At 41.8% G+C, this 18,046-nt stretch overlaps 1 protein-coding gene across 2 annotated transcripts; it reads left to right on the forward strand.

Moving 5' to 3' along the window:
* The first annotated feature begins 9,022 nt into the window (after positions 1–9,022).
* On the forward strand, positions 9,023–17,990 carry LOC125545003 (casein kinase 1-like protein HD16). 2 transcript variants are annotated; one of them, XM_048708826.2, is made up of 17 exons: positions 9,023–9,139; positions 9,793–10,202; positions 13,104–13,229; positions 13,313–13,386; positions 13,783–13,852; positions 13,930–13,985; positions 14,074–14,145; positions 14,223–14,317; positions 14,484–14,550; positions 14,632–14,761; positions 15,357–15,572; positions 15,680–15,804; positions 16,186–16,360; positions 16,433–16,523; positions 16,769–16,926; positions 17,034–17,222; positions 17,466–17,990. In XM_048708826.2, exons 2-17 carry the CDS (start codon positions 9,828–9,830, stop codon positions 17,523–17,525), a joined length of 2,079 nt encoding a protein of 692 aa, XP_048564783.1. In that variant the 5' UTR covers positions 9,023–9,139; positions 9,793–9,827; the 3' UTR covers positions 17,526–17,990. The 2 variants fall into 2 exon arrangements, with proteins under 2 accessions (XP_048564783.1, XP_087403775.1); XM_087547649.1 differs by having other exon boundaries at positions 17,630–17,990.
* The last annotated feature ends 56 nt before the right edge of the window (positions 17,991–18,046 follow it).

Genomic DNA, 18,046 nt, shown 5'->3' on the forward strand with positions numbered 1-18,046 from the left:
CTCAGAGTTTTATAGGACAGTAGCAAATTTTCCCTCAAGTGGACAATCTAAGGTTTATCAATCCGTGGGAGGTGTAGGTTGAAGATGGTCTCTCTCAAACAACCCTGCAACCAAATAACAAAGAGTCTCTTATGTCCCCAACACACCCAATACAATGGTAAATTGTATAGGTGCACTAGTTCGGCGAAGAGATGGTGATACATGTGCAATATGGATGGTAGATAAAGGTTTTTGTAATATGAAAATATAAAAACAGCAAGGTAACTAGTAGTAAAAGTGAGCGAAAACGGGATTGCAATGCTTGGAAACAAGGCCTAGGGTTCATACTTTCACTAGTGCAAGTTCTCTCAACAATGATAACATAATTGGATCATATAACAATCCCTCAACGTGCAACAAAGAATCACTCCAAAGTTTCTATTGGAGGACGTAGGACGAAAACGTGCATCAACCCCTATGCATAGATTACCCCAATGTCACCACCGGAATCCGCAAGTTGAGTGCCAAAACATACATCAAGTGAATCAATAGAACACACCATTGTCACCATGGGTATCCCACGCAAGACATACATCAAGTGTTCTCAAATCCAATACCCAATCCAACATAACGGAACCTCAAAGAGCAAGACTCAATTCATCACAAGAAGATAGAGGGGGAGAAACACCATATGATCTAACTATAGTAATAAAGCTCGCGGTACATCAAGATCGTGCCAAATCAAGAACACGAGAGAGAGAGAGAGAGAGATCAAACACGTAGCTACTGGTACATACCCTCAGCCCCGAGGGTGAACTACTCCCTCCTCATCATGGAGAGGGCCGGGATGATGAAGATGGCTATCGGTGATGGTTTCCCTCTCCGGCGGGGTGCCGGAAGGGGCTCCCGATTGGTTTTTCGTGGCTATAGAGGCTTGCGGCGGTGGAACTCCCGATCTAGGTTTATTTCTAGGGGTTTCTATATTTATAGGAATTTTTGGCGTCGGGAACAAGTCAGGGGGTCCATGAGGCGACGACAAGGCAGGGGCGTGCCCTAGGGGGGCCTCCACCCTTGTGGATGCCTCGTGGCTCCTCTGGTCCATCTCCGATACTCCGTGGGCTTCTTTTGGTCCATAAAAAGTCGTCGTAAAGTTTCAGCTCGTTTGGACTCCATTTGGTATTCTTTTTCTGTAAAACTCAAAAACAAGGAAAAAAAATAGAAACTAGCACTGGGCTCTAGGTTAATAGGTTAGTCCCAAAAATAATATAAAATAACATATAAATGCATATAAAACATCCAATATGGATAATATAATAGCATGGAACAATCAAAAATTAAAGATACGTTGGAGACGTATCATTTCCTAGCCAAATCATCGATCTTAAGCAATTTTTCTTCTACCATAGCATTGAAAATCTTTTGATAGGGAAATATTTAATATTATTCTCAAGATCAGTAGGTATTTTATTATAATTTCCATAAAAATTGTTGTAGGAATTACCATAATTATTAGAGGAATTACTAGGAAACGACCTAGGGTTGAAATTACCTCTATATGCGTTATTACCAAAATTATTCCTACCAACAAAATTCACATCCATAAATTCACATCCAAAATTATTGCTACCGACCTAGGATCAATAGGAGCACTCTTACTAGTAATCAATTTCATAAGTTCATCCATCTTTCCACTCAAAGTATTAATTTCTTCAATCACATGCACTTTTTTACTAGTAAAAGATCTTTCGGTATGTCATTGAGAGTAATTTGCCATAATATTATCTAGGAGTTTAGTAGCTTCTCCTAATGTGATTTCCATAAAAGTACCTCCCGCGGCGGATTCTAAAAGATTTCTAGATGCAAAATTCAATCTAGCATAAAAATTTTGTATGATCATCCATAAACTTAAACCATGAGTAGGGCAATTTCTTATCATCAATTTCATCCTGTACCACGATTGTGCAACATGTTCATGATCAAGTTGCTTAAAATTCATTATATCTTTCCTGAGGGAGATGATCTTAGCGGGAGGAAAATACATGGAAATAAAAGCATCTTTACACTTATTCTATGAATCAGTACTATTTTTAGGCAAAGATGAAAACCAAGTTTTAGCACGATCTCGTACTGAGAACGAAAATAGCTTCAAATTTAACAATATAATTATCCACATATTTTTTTCTTTTTCATATCACATAGCTCAACGGAAGTATTTAGATGGGATGCGACATCTTCATTAGGACTACCAGAAAATTGTTCTTTCATAACAAGATTGAACAAAGCGGCATTAATTTCATAAGGTTCCGCACTAGTGGCGGGAGCAATCGGAGTACTAATAAAATCATTATTATTAGTGTTGGAAAAGTCACACAACTTGGTACTTTCTTGAGACATCATGACAAAGCAAGCAATTTAGCACACAAGCAAACAAAAAGCAAACGAAAAGACGAAGGGAAAGAAGGCGAATAGAAAGGCAAATATTTTTGTGATTTTCTGAAAACATTTTAGAAGTGGGGGAGGAAAAGAGAGGCAGATGGCAAATAATGTAGGTGCAAGAGATGAAAGTTTATGATAGGTACTTGGTAGGCTTGATGTAGAACCTCCCCAACAATGGCGCCATAAATTCTTCCTGCTACTTCTTGAGCTTGCGTTGATTTTTCCCTTGAAGAGGAAAGGATGATGCAGCAAAGTAGAGATAAGTATTTCCCTCAGTTAAGAACCAAGGTATCAATCCAGTAGGAGGCACAAGCAAGCCCCCAATATATGCACCTGCACAAACTAACAAACACTTGCACACAACGCGAAAAGGGGTTGTCAATCCCTTCATGGTCACTTGCAAGAGTGATATCTAATAGAGATAGATTTAAAAGATAAGTAAAAAAGCAAAATAAAGTGAACACAAATAAATTGCAGCAAGGTATTTTTTGGTTTTTAGTTTTATAGATCTGAAAATATATGAAGGAAAATAGACCCGGGGCCATAGGTTTCACTAGAGGCTTCTCTCTTGAAGAAAACATACAGTGGGTAAACAAATTACTATTGAGCAATTGATAGAAAACTACAAAGTTATGACGATATCTAAGGCAATGATCATGAATATAGGCATCACATCCATGAAAAGTAGACCGAAACGATTCTGCATCTACTACTATTACTCCGCACACCAACCGACTCTTGTCTGCATCTAGAGTATTAAGTTCATAAGAACAAAGTAACACCTTAATCAAGAAGACATGATGTAGAGGGATAAACTCAAGCAAGATGATATAAACCCCATCTTTTTATCCTTAATGGCAACAATACAATACGTGCCTCGCTACCCCTATTGTCACTGGGTGAGGACACCGCAAGATTGAACCCATCACAAAGCACCTCTCCCATTGCAAGGAAAACCAATCTAGTAGGCCAAACCAAATCAATAGATCGGAGAGAAATACTAAGGTATCTCAATCATGCATAAAAGAGTTCAGAGAAGACTCAAATAATACTCATAGATAATCTGATCATAAATCCATAATTCTTCTGATCTCAACAAACGCACCGCAAAAGAAGGTTACATCGAATAGATCTCCAAGAACATCGAGGAGAACATTATATTGAAGATCAAAGAGAGAGAATAAGCCATCTAGCTATGGATCCTTAGGTCCATGGTAAACTACTCACGCATCATCTGAAGGGTGGGAAGGTTGGTGTAGAGGCCCTCCGTGATCGAATCCCCCTCCGACGGAGTGCCGGGAAAGGACCCAAGATGGGATCTCAAGAGAACAGAAGCTTGCGGTGGCAAAAAAGTATTTTTGGTGTGCCCTCTGACGTAGGGGGAATATTTGAGAATTTATAGTGGTGGAGTTAGGGTTGTAAGGTCTCCCAGGGGCCCACAAGCCTAGGGGCGCGCCCCTGGGCTTGTGGCCTCTGCGTAGGTCTTCTGGCCTCCTCCCGAAGCTTCCTAGGTTTCTTCTGGTCCAAGAAAAATCATCGTAAAGTTTTATTCCGTTTGGACTCCGTTTGATATTGATTTTCTATTTAAGCCAAAAACAAGGAAAAACAGAAACTGGCGCTGGGCACTAGGTTAACAAGTTAGTATAAAACATCCAAAACAGATAATATAATAGCATGGAATAATAAAAAAATATAGATACATTGGAGACGTATCATGATTCCCTTAGTGGTGTCATGTGAACGTCGACTACATGGCACTTCACCATCTTTGGGTCTAAGGGAATGCATTGTGGAGTAGTTATTAGATGATGGATTGCTAGAGTGACAGAAGCTTAAACCCTAGTTTATGCGCTACTTCATAAGGGACCGATTTGGATCCATATGTTTAATGCTATGGTTAATTTTATCTTAATAATTTTCTCGTAGTTGTGGATGCTTGCAAGGGGGTTAATCATAAGTGGGAGGCTTGTTCAAGTAAGAATAGCACCCAAGCACCGGTCCACCCACATATCAAATTATCAAAGTAACGAACGCGAATCAAACCAACATGATGAAAGTGACTAGATGAAATTCCCGTGTGCCCTCAAGAACGCTTTGCTTATTATAAGAAATTGTTTTGGCATGTCCTTTGCCACAAAAGGATTGGGCTACCTTGCTGCACTTTATTTATCGTTACCATTATCGTTACTTGTCCGTTACAAATTATCTTGTTATCAAACTACTTGCTACCGACAATTTCAATGCTTGCATAAATTATCTTTCTGAAAACCACTTCTCATTTCCTTCTGCTCCTCGTTGGGTTTGACACTCTTACTTATCGAAAGGACTATGATTGATCCCCTATACTTGTGGGTCATCACCATCCAACCGACATATTTAAAATGGATCTCTATACGAACCGTACCTGACACGGTGCTCGCGCGGCTGGTGGGCCGGCCCATGGAGTTTTGGCCCTGGTGCTAGGAAGACTACTGGCGAGAGGAAAGAGGATCCTGATATACAACGACCTAGGAGGTCAGATACATGAGCCTGCCGGAGGTCTCGCGACCCTCGCTGCGACCTTTGCCCCGCTCGGGGCTACTAACGGGGTGATGGACCTGAGGTGCCTAACGTAAAGGAGCCCGGTCTCGTCCTTGACTAGGGCCCACCAGGCCTAAAGGGAACCACAGAACCCTAGGAAGGAAAAGGAGGTGAACGTGTTCCCCAAGAAAGAGGGTGGTGGCCGGATTAATCTGATCTCCCATTTGTAAACCTTAGGCCTCTCCTATCTATATAAAGAGATGTCTAGGACCTTATTAGCGATCCAATCTGGAACTCAACTCTCGGTAGACATCTCAAACACCATTGTAATCCTCTGCACGAGGTATCCCCTCACCATGAATACCAAGACAAAGCGGGACGCAGGGTATTACTCTTTGGAGGCCCGAACTTGGGTAAATTGTGTGTGCATACTCCGTTCCCGTACCTCCGATTTCGTCATGAACCCTACCGAGGGATCGGACGGGAATTCACTCCGTCACAGGGGTTGTTTTCTATATTTGAAATCTGCCTCCCTTCACCATATTTTTAATTCACGAAGATCCTTAACTTTGGAAAAAAACTGAAAAATATAGGGCGGCTTTGGGGGCAAGTTTGCGACCAAAGGAGGGCTCAAGAAGGTTCCTAGATTGCCCACACACCTGGCCTAGGTGCCCCTTCTAAGTAGGGCACCTACAGGGGGCACGGAGAGCCCCTAGGCGCTCCTTGGTGCAAAACCTATCATCATATTTTTCTGGATTTTTTCCTAGGGTTACATACCAATTTTCTCTGTAATTCAAAAACACCGTAAAAAAGGAAATCACACTACACACTTAATTAATAGGCTAGTGCAAATGTGCAATGATAAAAAAAATGTGCCCAAAGAATGTATAAATGATACTATAATGGTGTGGAATATACAAAATCATAGCTATGTTAAAGACATACCAATTACCCCATCACCAATCCTTCCTCAACTATGAACTCTTTAAGATGATCATACCAAGCACATGGAGCTTGCTTGAGACGGTACAATGCCTTGTGTATTTTATAGACGTGGCCCTTGTGGCGAGGACCTTTGAAACTGGGTAGTTGTGCAACATATACTTCATCATATATAGGACCATTAAGAATAAACTTTTCACATCCATTTGATATAAAGTGAATCCATTGAATGCGACATATGCAAACATCATACGAATGGATTCAAGATGGGCAACAGGGGCAAATGTTTCATCAAAATCCAAGCCTTAAACTTGCGAGAAACCTGTGAACTGGTCATAGCTTAGATGGTTAGGTTCCTTGTGGTGGAACCAACCCACCAGGGTTCAAGTTCTAGACTTGACACTCGTGCTCTCATTTTCCTGGATTTATTTCAGACTTACCGACGATGTTTATTCAGTGGGAGGAGACATTCCGGTCGACTACGAAGGCACTGTGGTGACTTCATCAATCTCAACATGTAGGGCATGCGTGTGTGTGTGTGTTCATAGAGGGTGAGTGTATGTGTGTTTATGTGAGCATATGTGCTTGTAGTGTGTTAAAAAACTTGGGATAATGACCACCCCATGCTCATCTTGCTTGTTCTTGAAGTCTCATTTGATTCATGTGATGCTATGACCCTCTCTAGTTGGCCTCTTCACAAGAGACCGTAGTTTGTTGTGGGTGAAGTGCTTCTACTCTTCTTACATGGCAACAACTCAATCCGATCCCATCAAAGCTTTATGGACAATAAGTGGTTCAAAACTAAAAATAAACAAGAAGCGTGCACAAAAGTTAGCCGATTGTTTACAAGTGACTACCCCTTGTGACAATTCACTTAGGAGACAGAGTACTTAGCACGGGTGCTAGCGAGAGATATGTTTTTATATCCCGCATTGAAAATCCTATTCCTCGGTGATCAAAGCCCAAAGATCTATGAACCACCTCATGTTTGACTAACCAATTAGATAACCAACCTACTACATTGTCTTCATCTCTCCCTCTTTGTATAAATATTTCACATTTCAGATGCAAGTTTGAAAGATTGCCCTGCTTTTTATTTTTTCTACACAAAAGAGCCCCCCTCCCAATTCACTAATTTGTCAACTTGAACTCGGGCAGCCGCTAAAGGCATGGAGGAATGTGGAAACTTGAAGATATTCATCATCATTTTGTTCTTCATCTCATCTCATTTATCCACTGTTGGAGCTTATGATTAAACACTTGATGTACTTGCTCCATCTTGAGCTTGATCGTTTTGTTTGCTCTTGTGTTTGATCTTAATCATGGACTTGTTCTTGGTGTTGCGCAATGACTTGGTCTTCCTGATGATTTAAATATCTAAATGCCTTAGTGCAGCTAAAATCGCTTGCAAGGTTAAGCCAAATCTCATGTCACATTTCAAAGTTTTGTGCAAAACGACATAACTTGCAAATTAATGATATGTTCAATGCTAAACGCTTAGGAAAAAATAATAAACATCATAATAGTAGGAAAACATCAGAGCACCCTCTATTACAACAGCAGACGCTAATCACATGTGCTAACAAAACCAATCGACCGTTGCACATAACGTCTTATCTCATGCGAACAAAAAAGCCCAAGTGCTCGACATATTTCCTTTTGCGCCATCCCTAACTGCACGATTCAATGGCCCAACCGCCCATCGACCAGAAAATCAACCCTAACGCACTATACTAGTGCCTCGAGCCGGGCATGCCCTAACAAGTGTTTGCATCCAACTTATATACATCTCTCCCTAATAATAATAAAGCAGCTATTGTTTCTGCCTGCTCACCGCCGCGGTGTCTTTGTAAAAGGCCCCCCTATGTTTTTTAGTAATTAATCCACAGTCCAATAAATAAGTGGAAAAAACGTTTTGTAAAACCATCTGTATTTCTGTGTCCTCCACGCCGCCTGGGCCATCTGCTAATGGGCTTTCTCATTGCCTTCGTAGGATAATGCCGGGGCAACGACGTCCTGCGCTCAGTAGCAAACGAGAAGAGAGAGAGAGAGAGAGAGAGAGAGATGTTATGGGAAGGAGAAGGAACTAGAGGGGAAAAAGGAACGAGGAGAGGGACGCAGCGAGGCCGACGGGGATGGGGAACTCCTCGGGGGGCGGACTCGGTGATGAGCATGGGGGATGGAGGAGGCGCTCGGGGGCGAGGGAGACATGTGGGCACCGGACCAAGATGTGGGAATCGGTCTCTCACTCGCTCTAGGGTTAACGGAGGTAGGTGGGTCGACTGGCGTGGAAAGTTTAGGCTGGGTCGGATGGTGTTGGGCTGGTTGGACTCCCTCTCTCCTTTTTTTTTCTTTTTTAATTAAACACAAACTTGAACAAAATAAAGATAGAGAAGGGATTTAGACCAACATAGTTCTCTGGGATCAGAGAAATATACGGAATTTAAATATAGTTGTAATCTTGTTTTTTCCGCAACTAACACTGTGCACATTTGTCATGGTTGGAATTTGTTTAATATTGAAAACCTAAGATTACAACTGTATACCTGGAATCATGGTTAGAAGTTGAATGATAAGGGATGAAATAATTGATTTTGGGTCATAAATCAAATTAAATGTTATGTTTTTTCTTTCGTTGCAACGCATGAGCCCTTTTGCTAGTAAAAAATTAAATATTTTGGCTAAAACAAACCAGATATGGCCTGAACAAGGTTAACCAAAAAAAAATCGTTTATGTGCGAGAAAAAAGAAAGAGCAAACAAAGGAGTACCATTTCGCTCCCAAACATTGAACAAACTCCTCTTCAAAACCATAGGCGGCAGCAACACGTTCCACGACACTTCGAGCTCAGAAGCGAAAAATCTCGCTGATGAAGCTCAAAACCATAGTACTGTAGTAGACACCTTCCGGGCCCACCGCGCAAACCACGTTATCCATGACTCCCCGAGGCTAATCCTGTCCCTTAAATCCAGCCGGAGCACGCATGCGTGGGCACTCGGCCTCTGCCTCCCACCCAAGCGACTGACTGACAGAGGGAACACATTTGGAACGAGAAAAAAAAACACGCAAAACGCGAAGGCTTCAAAAAGCCAAAGCCTCCTCCTCTCCCTTCCAGTCCAGACAGCCACAGCGGCGTGCGTGTATGTGTGTGCGCCTCTGCGGGGCACCAAACACCAAACTTCCCCCCCCCCCCCCCCCCCCCCCCTCCCCGCCGCCTCCTCCTCTTCGCCGCCGCCGCCGCCGCACGGTCTCCACCCCCAAGGTGAGCGCCGGGTCCCGCACTCCGTACCTTCCCGTCCCCGCCTTCTCCCCCTCGCCCCGATCGCCGGGTGCCGCGCGCGTCGCCGATTGCCTCCCGGGTCGGCGGCGGCGGCTGCGGGCGCGGGCGATCGCCTCCTGGTAGACCGATCTTCCGGCCCGTCGCGTCCGATCGCGAGGCGGTCGTTCCGGCGCCCGCCGATCTCCCCGTCTCGTTGGCGCAAATTTGGGTTACTGCGCGTGTTCCTGTGGCGGCGGCTGGCTTGGGCTACGGGTTTTCGGGGACGATCGGGTTCGTCCCGATGACGCGGCGACGCGTGTGTGGGTGTTGGGTCCAGGTTTTGATCGGTTCTGGTGAGAGAAATCTGTGTCGAGGAGATCGGGATAGGATTTGGGGATGAGGACTGTTTGGGGAACCTCAGTTGCCGAATCCTAGATTTGTGGCCGTAGAAGAACAAGGGCCGTGACCTTGTGCAGGTGTTCTGGATGGTTATGGAGTAGTAGAAAGGAGAACTGCTTTTCTGCGGGCTAGATAAATATATTTTTTATCCTGGATGTGGGATTTCATGTTTTGAGCAGTAATTTATGTTTGATTGCTCGCTGGTAGAATGTAGTATGTTTGTGCTAACCCATGCTCTTGTTGATTTCGTGTGGCAGATTAGTATGTGGTAGGAAGTGCATGGGGAGAAAGGATGCCAGAGTTGCGTAGTGGAGTCCGACAATCCCGGTTGAAGTCGAGGAAGGTTGAGGATCTCGACGTACAGGACCCAGCAGAGAACTTGCCAGTGGCAGCGCCTACGGTGGCAGGAAGGCGTGGCAGAGGAAGGGGTGGGAGAGGTGGAGGGCGAGGAAGGGGAAGGGCAGGAGGAAGAGGGAGAGGTGTTCCTGTGATTGACTTGGATCCAGACCAGCCTTTTGAGGTTCTTCCTGGAGCTGGTGTTGGTGGAGGTGCTGTGGGTGGTCCACAGCGCATTGAGGAATTTGCTGATAAGGCTGTCAAGATGGATGGCGTGAGTCCTGACAAGATTGGTGGTGGTGAAGATGATGCATCTCCAGTCCCAGAGAAGGTATTTGTTCGAATGCACTATGGCTCATACTATTTTGTGTGTTTTGATTTGCTGCTCTCCTTGTGGTGTCAGGGTTTAGAAGATAACAACAAATCTTATACTTTGTCGTGGTTTGACGTGGCCTATCCTATCATAATACAGCTTTATCAGTTATGTCTATAAATGGTTCCCAAAAAAAAGAGTTATGTCTGTAATGGTAATTCATATGGAGCTATTTGTGTTGGAATTTTGGACTAAAATATGTAGAATAACTAGCTAATGCACTTGCTTTGCTACCTAAAAAATTATATAATTGCCCGCCTCAGACTTTACCTACGCCCGCCACACTCTATGCTGGCATACACCTCCGTGCTCCGTGTCATGCTTCACGGTGTTTCATTTATTTAGCTTAGAGATTTTTAAAGTAAGGTGTGGAAAGGGAGATGGGATGCGTGGACGAACTGTGCCTTGCCCACTCCCATTTATAAGGTAGTGAAGACCGTAAAACAAGATGTAATTGGAAAAAAATCAATGACATTTTCCTTGTCCTCGCACTTATTTTGGCATTACTTGTAATTTTTCTATTGCTCCATGAGAACCAGCCAATTGTATGCTGATATTGATACTTGCATTTCTTAGCTCTGGTTATATCTGTTTCTAAATTGCAACGAAAGCGTGCTGATCCATGTGGAGGAAGAGAAAATCACGGATGAGTTATTATTTTCGTTGTGAACACCATTAGAAATGACGGGTATCTTTTTTCATGTGAGAAGAGTTCTCTACCTTAATATCAGGTACCTGAATAGTAGGAAATAGTAGTAGTTAATTGGATCCATCGGGGACGCATGTTCTGCTCCCTCCATCCGTTTATTTAGGACCAACTTTTCAAGTCTTGCATACCAGTGTATAGCAAGAAAGTTGGAGCAATTATATAGGGATTATAATTTGGCCAACTGATTCCCTCAATTCCCCTCGGCAGCCTTGTTTTGGGTACTATGAAAACCTCATGCGAAGCATCTGATTAATGCGCTAAGCTGCTTGCCTCCCACTGTGTTAATTCTTTGCGCTAACACCGTGGTGCATGTTGGGCATGCCTTGCATGAGATTTTCCTCTCCTTCCTTTTCTACCCTGCATGCCCAATCAAAATCAAGGATTGCTAAAGTCTGTATGCTAACATTAATTACACATTCCATATGAAGAGGGGATGGGAGGGAATGTGCGCCATGAAAGATGGAGCAGTAATAGTGCTTGGGAAATTAGACCTAAAAAATCCAGAAAATGAAATTTGGGGTTGGGCCCTAAATAAACGGATGGTGGGAGTAATTAATTGTGGCAACTAAGTGCCCTGCTGTCAGGGCAGGTTCATCAGCCTGCAATTATGTTCTGTCTGGGTTTTCTTTTGAATGATATATCAGATTGAATTTCTCAGTAGATAACCCAAGATGCTTACATGGAGGTGACATTTTCCTCAACTATCACCTAGTATGTCAGTACAACAACTAGCTGCTTCGAACTTCAACATTGGCTTTATATCATGCAAGCTGCTCTTTCTTTAACACCGTAGGTTCACATGCATTGAAGTAAAACAGTACTAATTTGAACCCAGGCATAGTTTAATATAACCCAGGTTTTGTTTAGATGCAAGTGAATCTGCTATTTTAAAGCGTTGGCCCAACTGGGCGAATGTAACTAAAGGAAAAAATTTAGGTGGACTGCTTGTAACAGGACAAAACTTATTTGGTTGGATGCATTAATAGGACAGATCCAGCGAGATATTTCATATCCAAATTCATGAGATCTATCAAAAGCTAAGAGCTGAATCAATATAGAGAAGTGCTTAAGGTTTTCCATACAGAGGGGGCCTTTTCTTCTCTTCTCCATACAGTTCGGCTTTGTCTTCTGAGGCCATCTACAATGCAGGCGCTAACAGCGGACGCCAGGATTGAGATCCTGCTAGTTTCTCCTGTTTCCCACCTGATGCTGGGAAATCTTCTCGCGCCAACTCAAAATTAGCCATCGGGCGCACCACCTTTTTTTGCATGAGCTAATTAATCAGAGGCGGGCACTAGCAGCGACGCTAACAATATCCTTTAAAATCTGCTTTGCCTTAACTTGCTCAGATTTTAATGGAGGGGCAGGGGCTACCGTTACCATGTAGCACTTATAATTTGCGATCAGCGTTGGAATTCAAGACTCCACGATCGACGCTAACATAATTTTGTGGGGAAAAATCCCTCTAGCGTCCAAACAAGCGCCTGTGCGTTGGAAATGGCCTGAGGGGCTCGAGAAGCTGCAACCTCTTCTGGGAAGCTTAAGGTTCCAGAGGCTTGCTGGCCTGAGCTGGAAACTCCCTCAAATGTCGTAAATATAAAGGATAGGCAACCCATATCCATCATCCACTTCTAGAGCACTCTAAAACTTGAGTATCACCTTTTTTTGCATCTAGTAATAAATTATGACATGCACATTCAAGCTTATCCTTGTTTTTAAAATCTCTGTCTAATGTATATACCTTGCATTCTGGCAGACAGGCAGGCATTTACATTTTTCTGAAATCACACTGTACCTGAACCATGTTTCATTTATAACAAGATAATCTTATCATTTGGATGCCAACATTGGCAAGCAAAACGAACTAGAGTTGCCAAGGGCTTTCCAAATTCCCTCTATGACAACTCCAGTTCATTTTGCTTGCCAATGTTGGCCAAGTCATGGGCAAGGAAAAGTTTGACGAAAATTCTGGCTAGCCAAGTATGTGGTAGGGCAAACTTGGGCTAAACAAACATACCCTAAAGCTTGTCTGAAGTTTTCTTTGTGTATTACAAGTTCGCAATTTAAATGAACCAAAAATTCTTATGGGTAATGGCAAATTTGAAATGCAAGTCACCCAGTAAAATATGTTTTCTTTTTACCATTTACAGGTTCAAGTAGGCCATTCTCCACAATACAAGGTAGAGAGGAAATTGGGCAAGGGTGGTTTTGGGCAGGTTTATGTTGGCAGAAGAGTGTCTGGTGGAACAGAGCGCACTGGACCAGATGCTTATGAGGTTTATCTTTACTGCTTTTCCTTTTGTCTTCAAAATTGCTATTTGAATATAATGATGGTAAGAGCGTTGTCTTCTCATTGCAGGTTGCTTTGAAATTTGAGCACCGCAACAGTAAGGGGTGCAATTATGGCCCTCCATATGAGTGGCAGGTTTATAGGTAATTACATTATAATAAGCTAAGCGCGTCTATCTTCTTACAAAAGAATATTGGAAATCATGAGAGTTATACATAACTGTACCATGAAACATTTTTTCTCTTTTGCGTATTATAAGATCCTCAGTTATCTTTTGGATCCAAGATTTTCTTTTGTCATCACGTAATTGCACTAAATTTTGTATATAACCCAGGGCACCAAAGAGTGAATGCTTATTAGTACACTGCTAACTTGTCATTTGTAGTTTTAAAAATTGATTTGGCAGTATTCTAATCTATTGAAATATAAAGAAGGCTTTCTTATCGTCGCTGCTCACCGCTTAGAAGAACCAATCTTATTATTTGCCCCACCAAACTACTTCCCTACTAATTCTGATGTTTTTGTGTGCATTTTTTAAGCTCTCTGAACGGATGTTATGGTATACCGTGGGTTCACTACAAAGGCCGTCAAGGGGACTATTATGTGCTGGTTAGTTATATAAATGCCATCTAATTCGTTTGAGAAAGTTCTATTGTTACCACAACTGAATTATATTGCTGTTTCAGGTAATGGATATACTAGGCCCTAGCCTTTGGGATGTTTGGAATTCTCTAGGGCAAACGTAAGATGGATACACTTATTTGATTTGTGTTCCTGTCATATCTGTTTTTAAATTAGAACAGCTGAGTGATAACTAATGTTTGGATCAGGATGACTCCAAGTATGGTTGCTTGCATCGCTGTAGAGGCTATATCTATCCTGGAAAAACTTCATGCAAAGGGGTAACCAGTGTCCTACTGAATTGGCTTTGAGATGCAGCTTTCCAGATTTATATATTTTCTATTGAAATATTTTGCAGGTTTGTTCATGGAGACGTTAAGCCAGAGAATTTTCTACTCGGACAACCTGGATCACCTGATGAGAAGAAGCTTTTTTTGATTGACCTTGGGTTAGGTATGTCATAGCAAATTTCTTGTGATAGATAATTCATTATTCTTTGCCAGTAGTTGAGTAAATTTTCACACACAACAGATAAGGATTCTGCATAGCATTCTCCGCCTTAACTGTATACTATTACCTAATATAAGCAAGTACTGACTCCTACCATTTGAACTGCCAGCATCGAGATGGAAGGAAACATCATCTGGACAACATGTTGACTACGATCAGAGGCCTGATATTTTTAGGTTTGTTTTTATCTAAGGATCGATCATTTTTTATTTCCAATCAGTTTTGTGATTGACCAGTTGTTACCTTCTTTTGGACAGGGGCACAATAAGATATGCTAGTGTGCATGCTCATTTGGGCCGTACTGGTAGCAGAAGGGATGATCTGGAATCACTAGCATATACATTGATATTTCTACTCAGAGGAAGATTACCTTGGCAAGGCTATCAGGTTTTTTTCTTTTTCTTTGGATAAATGAGTTTGGATCGTACCTCCTGGACTATGTATTCTGCCCACTTACATGCATGTTGGGTGAAGCGAAATTAATTTGTTATTACCTACTCCCTCCGTTCCGAAATAATTGAAGTTCTAGGATTGTCCAAAGTCAAACATTTTTAAGTTTGACCAAGTCTGAAAAAATGTGCTAAGATCTACTCCCTCCGTCCGAAAATACTTGTCGGAGAAATGGATAAAAATGTATGTATCCAAAACTAAAATACATCTAGATACATCCATTTCTCTGACATGTATTTCCGGACGGTGGGAGTACAATATCACTAATATATATATATATATATAATTTATATAACGAATCTAATGATGCAAATTTGATGTTGTAGATGTTGATATATTTTTCTATAAACTTCATCAAACGTAATGAAGTTTGACTCAGGACAAACCCAAAACTTCAATTATTTGAAACGGAGGGACTAATTAAGATTGTGGATGGCATACACACCCATTCATTATGACTCTCCCTCCCTCTCTCTCTCTCTCTCTCTGTAATGTGAACATATGTATTTGACCTCTGCTAAATGATGTGCAGGGGGAGAACAAGAGCTTTCTTGTTTGCAAGAAGAAAATGTCTATCTCTCCAGATCTGATGTGCTGTTACTGCGCACCTCCTTTTAAACTTTTTCTGGAAACCGTGACAAACATGAAATTTGATGAAGAACCAAACTACCCAAAGCTGATTTCCCTCTTTGATGAATTGATTGAGCCCCAGCATTTGAGGCCTATTAGAATTGATGGTGCTCTAAAGGTTTGTTTTTATAGATCTGATTTCATACCCGTCCTACAATCTTAGTTGATGCATTACTCATTGAAGGAGCTTGTTTAGTTTGACCTTTGGTTACTTTTCATATGTAGGCTGGACAAAAACGAGGAAGAGGAAGTCATGAAGAAGATGAACAACCGAGGAAGAAAGTTCGACTGGGAAGCCCAGCAAATCAGTGGATTTCAGTATATAATGCTAAGAGGCCCATGAAACAGAGGTAACACAGTATATCATGGCTTTATAGGTTGCACATGTTATGAGTCTTCACTCGCCAGTTGCCACAATCTGTTCTACTTTTTAGCATTTTGTGTGTGATGGATAACCTGAAATTTGTTTGTAAATAGTTCCAACTTCAGAGTAGCCACGTGATGCACATGATTATACTCAACTTGGCAAGCTTGTACTTATTTCAGACAAGATTTTTTGCGAGTTTTTATGATCTTCATGTCAAGGTTTGGTGGATAATACATTTGCACAATTGCGCTACTAAGAAATAGCAGTCAAGCACATTATATTGTTTCCAGCTACTTATCTAGTCATAAGCCATGGTTTTCAAAGTGTCCCCTTCCAGTAACGTCCTTGTTATTCTCCCTCTCAGATACCATTACAATGTAGCAGAAGCCCGACTTCATCAACACATAGAGAAAGGGAATGAAGATGGATTGTTTATTAGTTCGGTAGCATCTTCAGCAAATCTGTGGGCCCTTATTATGGACGCTGGAACTGGGTTCACATCCCAAGTTTACGAACTTTCGCCAATATTCCTTCATAAGGTATATTAATGACTCTTGAGCATTCTGCTTTCTTATTTCGGGTTCCTAAGTTGCCAATTTGATGTACTCCAGGACTGGATTATGGAGCAGTGGGAAAATAACTACTACATCAGTGCCATAGCAGGAGCAACAAACGGAAGTTCCTTGGTGGTCATGTCAAAAGGTTTGTTGAATTTATTGTTTTGCCAAATGGTTATCATTTATTATATTTATTTGGAAAGGTCAATCCATATTCAAGTATTTGTCCTGCATCTGCTTCCTAAAATTTTGCTAGTGTTTCCATTCAATGGTAGAGAGCTGACTGTTTTGTCAATATATTGAATGCCCTGTTTTCCAGTTCAAGTGTTCCTTGTTGTTGATATTAGCTATTAGTGGGGTTAATCGAGACTGGTCATTTACTCTTTCTAGGAACCCCTTACACTCAACAGTCTTACAAAGTCAGTGAATCGTTCCCCTTCAAGTGGATCAACAAGAAATGGAAAGAAGGATTTCATGTTACATCAATGACTACAGCAGGGACCCGCTGGGGTGTAGTTATGTCAAGGAATTCTGGATATTCTGAACAGGTAATTAGCAATTGATTAAAAATTGTCCATTAGTTAAATGTGAATTATACAATCCCGTTGTTCAAAATAATATTATTGCCACTTCATTCCTCTGATATGTAATGCAGGTGGTAGAATTGGATTTTCTTTATCCTAGTGAAGGTATTCACCGGCGATGGGAGAATGGATATAGAATAACTTCTACAGCAGCCACTGGTGATCAAGCTGCTTTTATATTGAGCATTCCCAAAAGAAAATTGACGGACGAGACACAAGAAACTCTTAGAACATCCACTTTCCCAAGCAACCATGTGAAGGTAGGACCATATCATTTGTTCTTTAGTGCATTTTCATAAGTAATATGATAAGTTCTTAACTAAGAAGTTAATAGCTGTCATCTGGTTCTGTTTTGATCTGCATTTGCAATTGCATGTTTGAGGACAGGGTAGTATTTTCAGCCAGGATTTATTATTCCGTACTGTTACTGCAGAGCTATTTTTCTCGCTCAAACACCAACTCAGTCACGGGTCTAATATAGTCATATGGTTGTCCTTTTGTAGGAGAAATGGGCCAAGAATCTTTACATTGCCTCTATATGCTATGGACGGACAGTGTCGTGAGACTTGCAGTCACACCAACTCAGTCAGGGCTGAGCATATTAAAATGAGTTGACGTCGAAAAACCCAGCAAATTTAGTTGCTGCTGTGTTACTCTGTATGTGTAGGTAAATTGCGTAGATGAACCTTACATCATGGCCAGAGCAGGGGCGCTCCAGAAAGAACTGGGATGAAGGTGGACCACAGCTAGCCAATAAGAAGATGGAAGAGGATGCGTGATCCGGTTGGTGGTGGTGCAGTATGCTTTTGCCTCGGTCCAGTTGCTGCTTTACAGAGTATGAATGACGGCCTCCTCCTCTTTGGAGGCCTATAACCTGTGAGAGCCCGTTGTGTATATAGCTCTATCATGTCCTTCATTTTGTAAGTGGAAACAAGTTCCATATTCTCAGATAGACTGGAAGTGTCTAAATTATTATGTGAGGTGAACTCATGAATTCGGTGTATCGATTCCATTATTCCGTGAGCTCATTGCATGATCACTTGTTGAATTCCATTAAGTGTGTGAAAAAAATTAGAATTTTTTG

Source organism: Triticum urartu, chromosome 3A, assembly GCF_056163025.1.
Source record: "Triticum urartu cultivar PI428250 chromosome 3A, HENAU_Tu73, whole genome shotgun sequence".
NCBI classification, from domain to species: domain Eukaryota; kingdom Viridiplantae; phylum Streptophyta; class Magnoliopsida; order Poales; family Poaceae; genus Triticum; species Triticum urartu.

What these genes read in the sequence shown, in the direction of transcription:
- LOC125545003 (XM_087547649.1), top strand. Translation starts at nt 9,828, where the DNA reads ATGCCAGAGTTGCGTAGTGGAGTCCGACAATCCCGGTTGAAGTCGAGG. An exon ending in AAGGGGACTATTATGTGCTG is followed by an intron (nt 13,853 to 13,929) that starts GTTAGTTATATA and finishes TTGCTGTTTCAG; the next exon opens with GTAATGGATATACTAGGCCC. An exon ending in GAATTGATGGTGCTCTAAAG is followed by an intron (nt 15,573 to 15,679) that starts GTTTGTTTTTAT and finishes TTTCATATGTAG; the next exon opens with GCTGGACAAAAACGAGGAAG.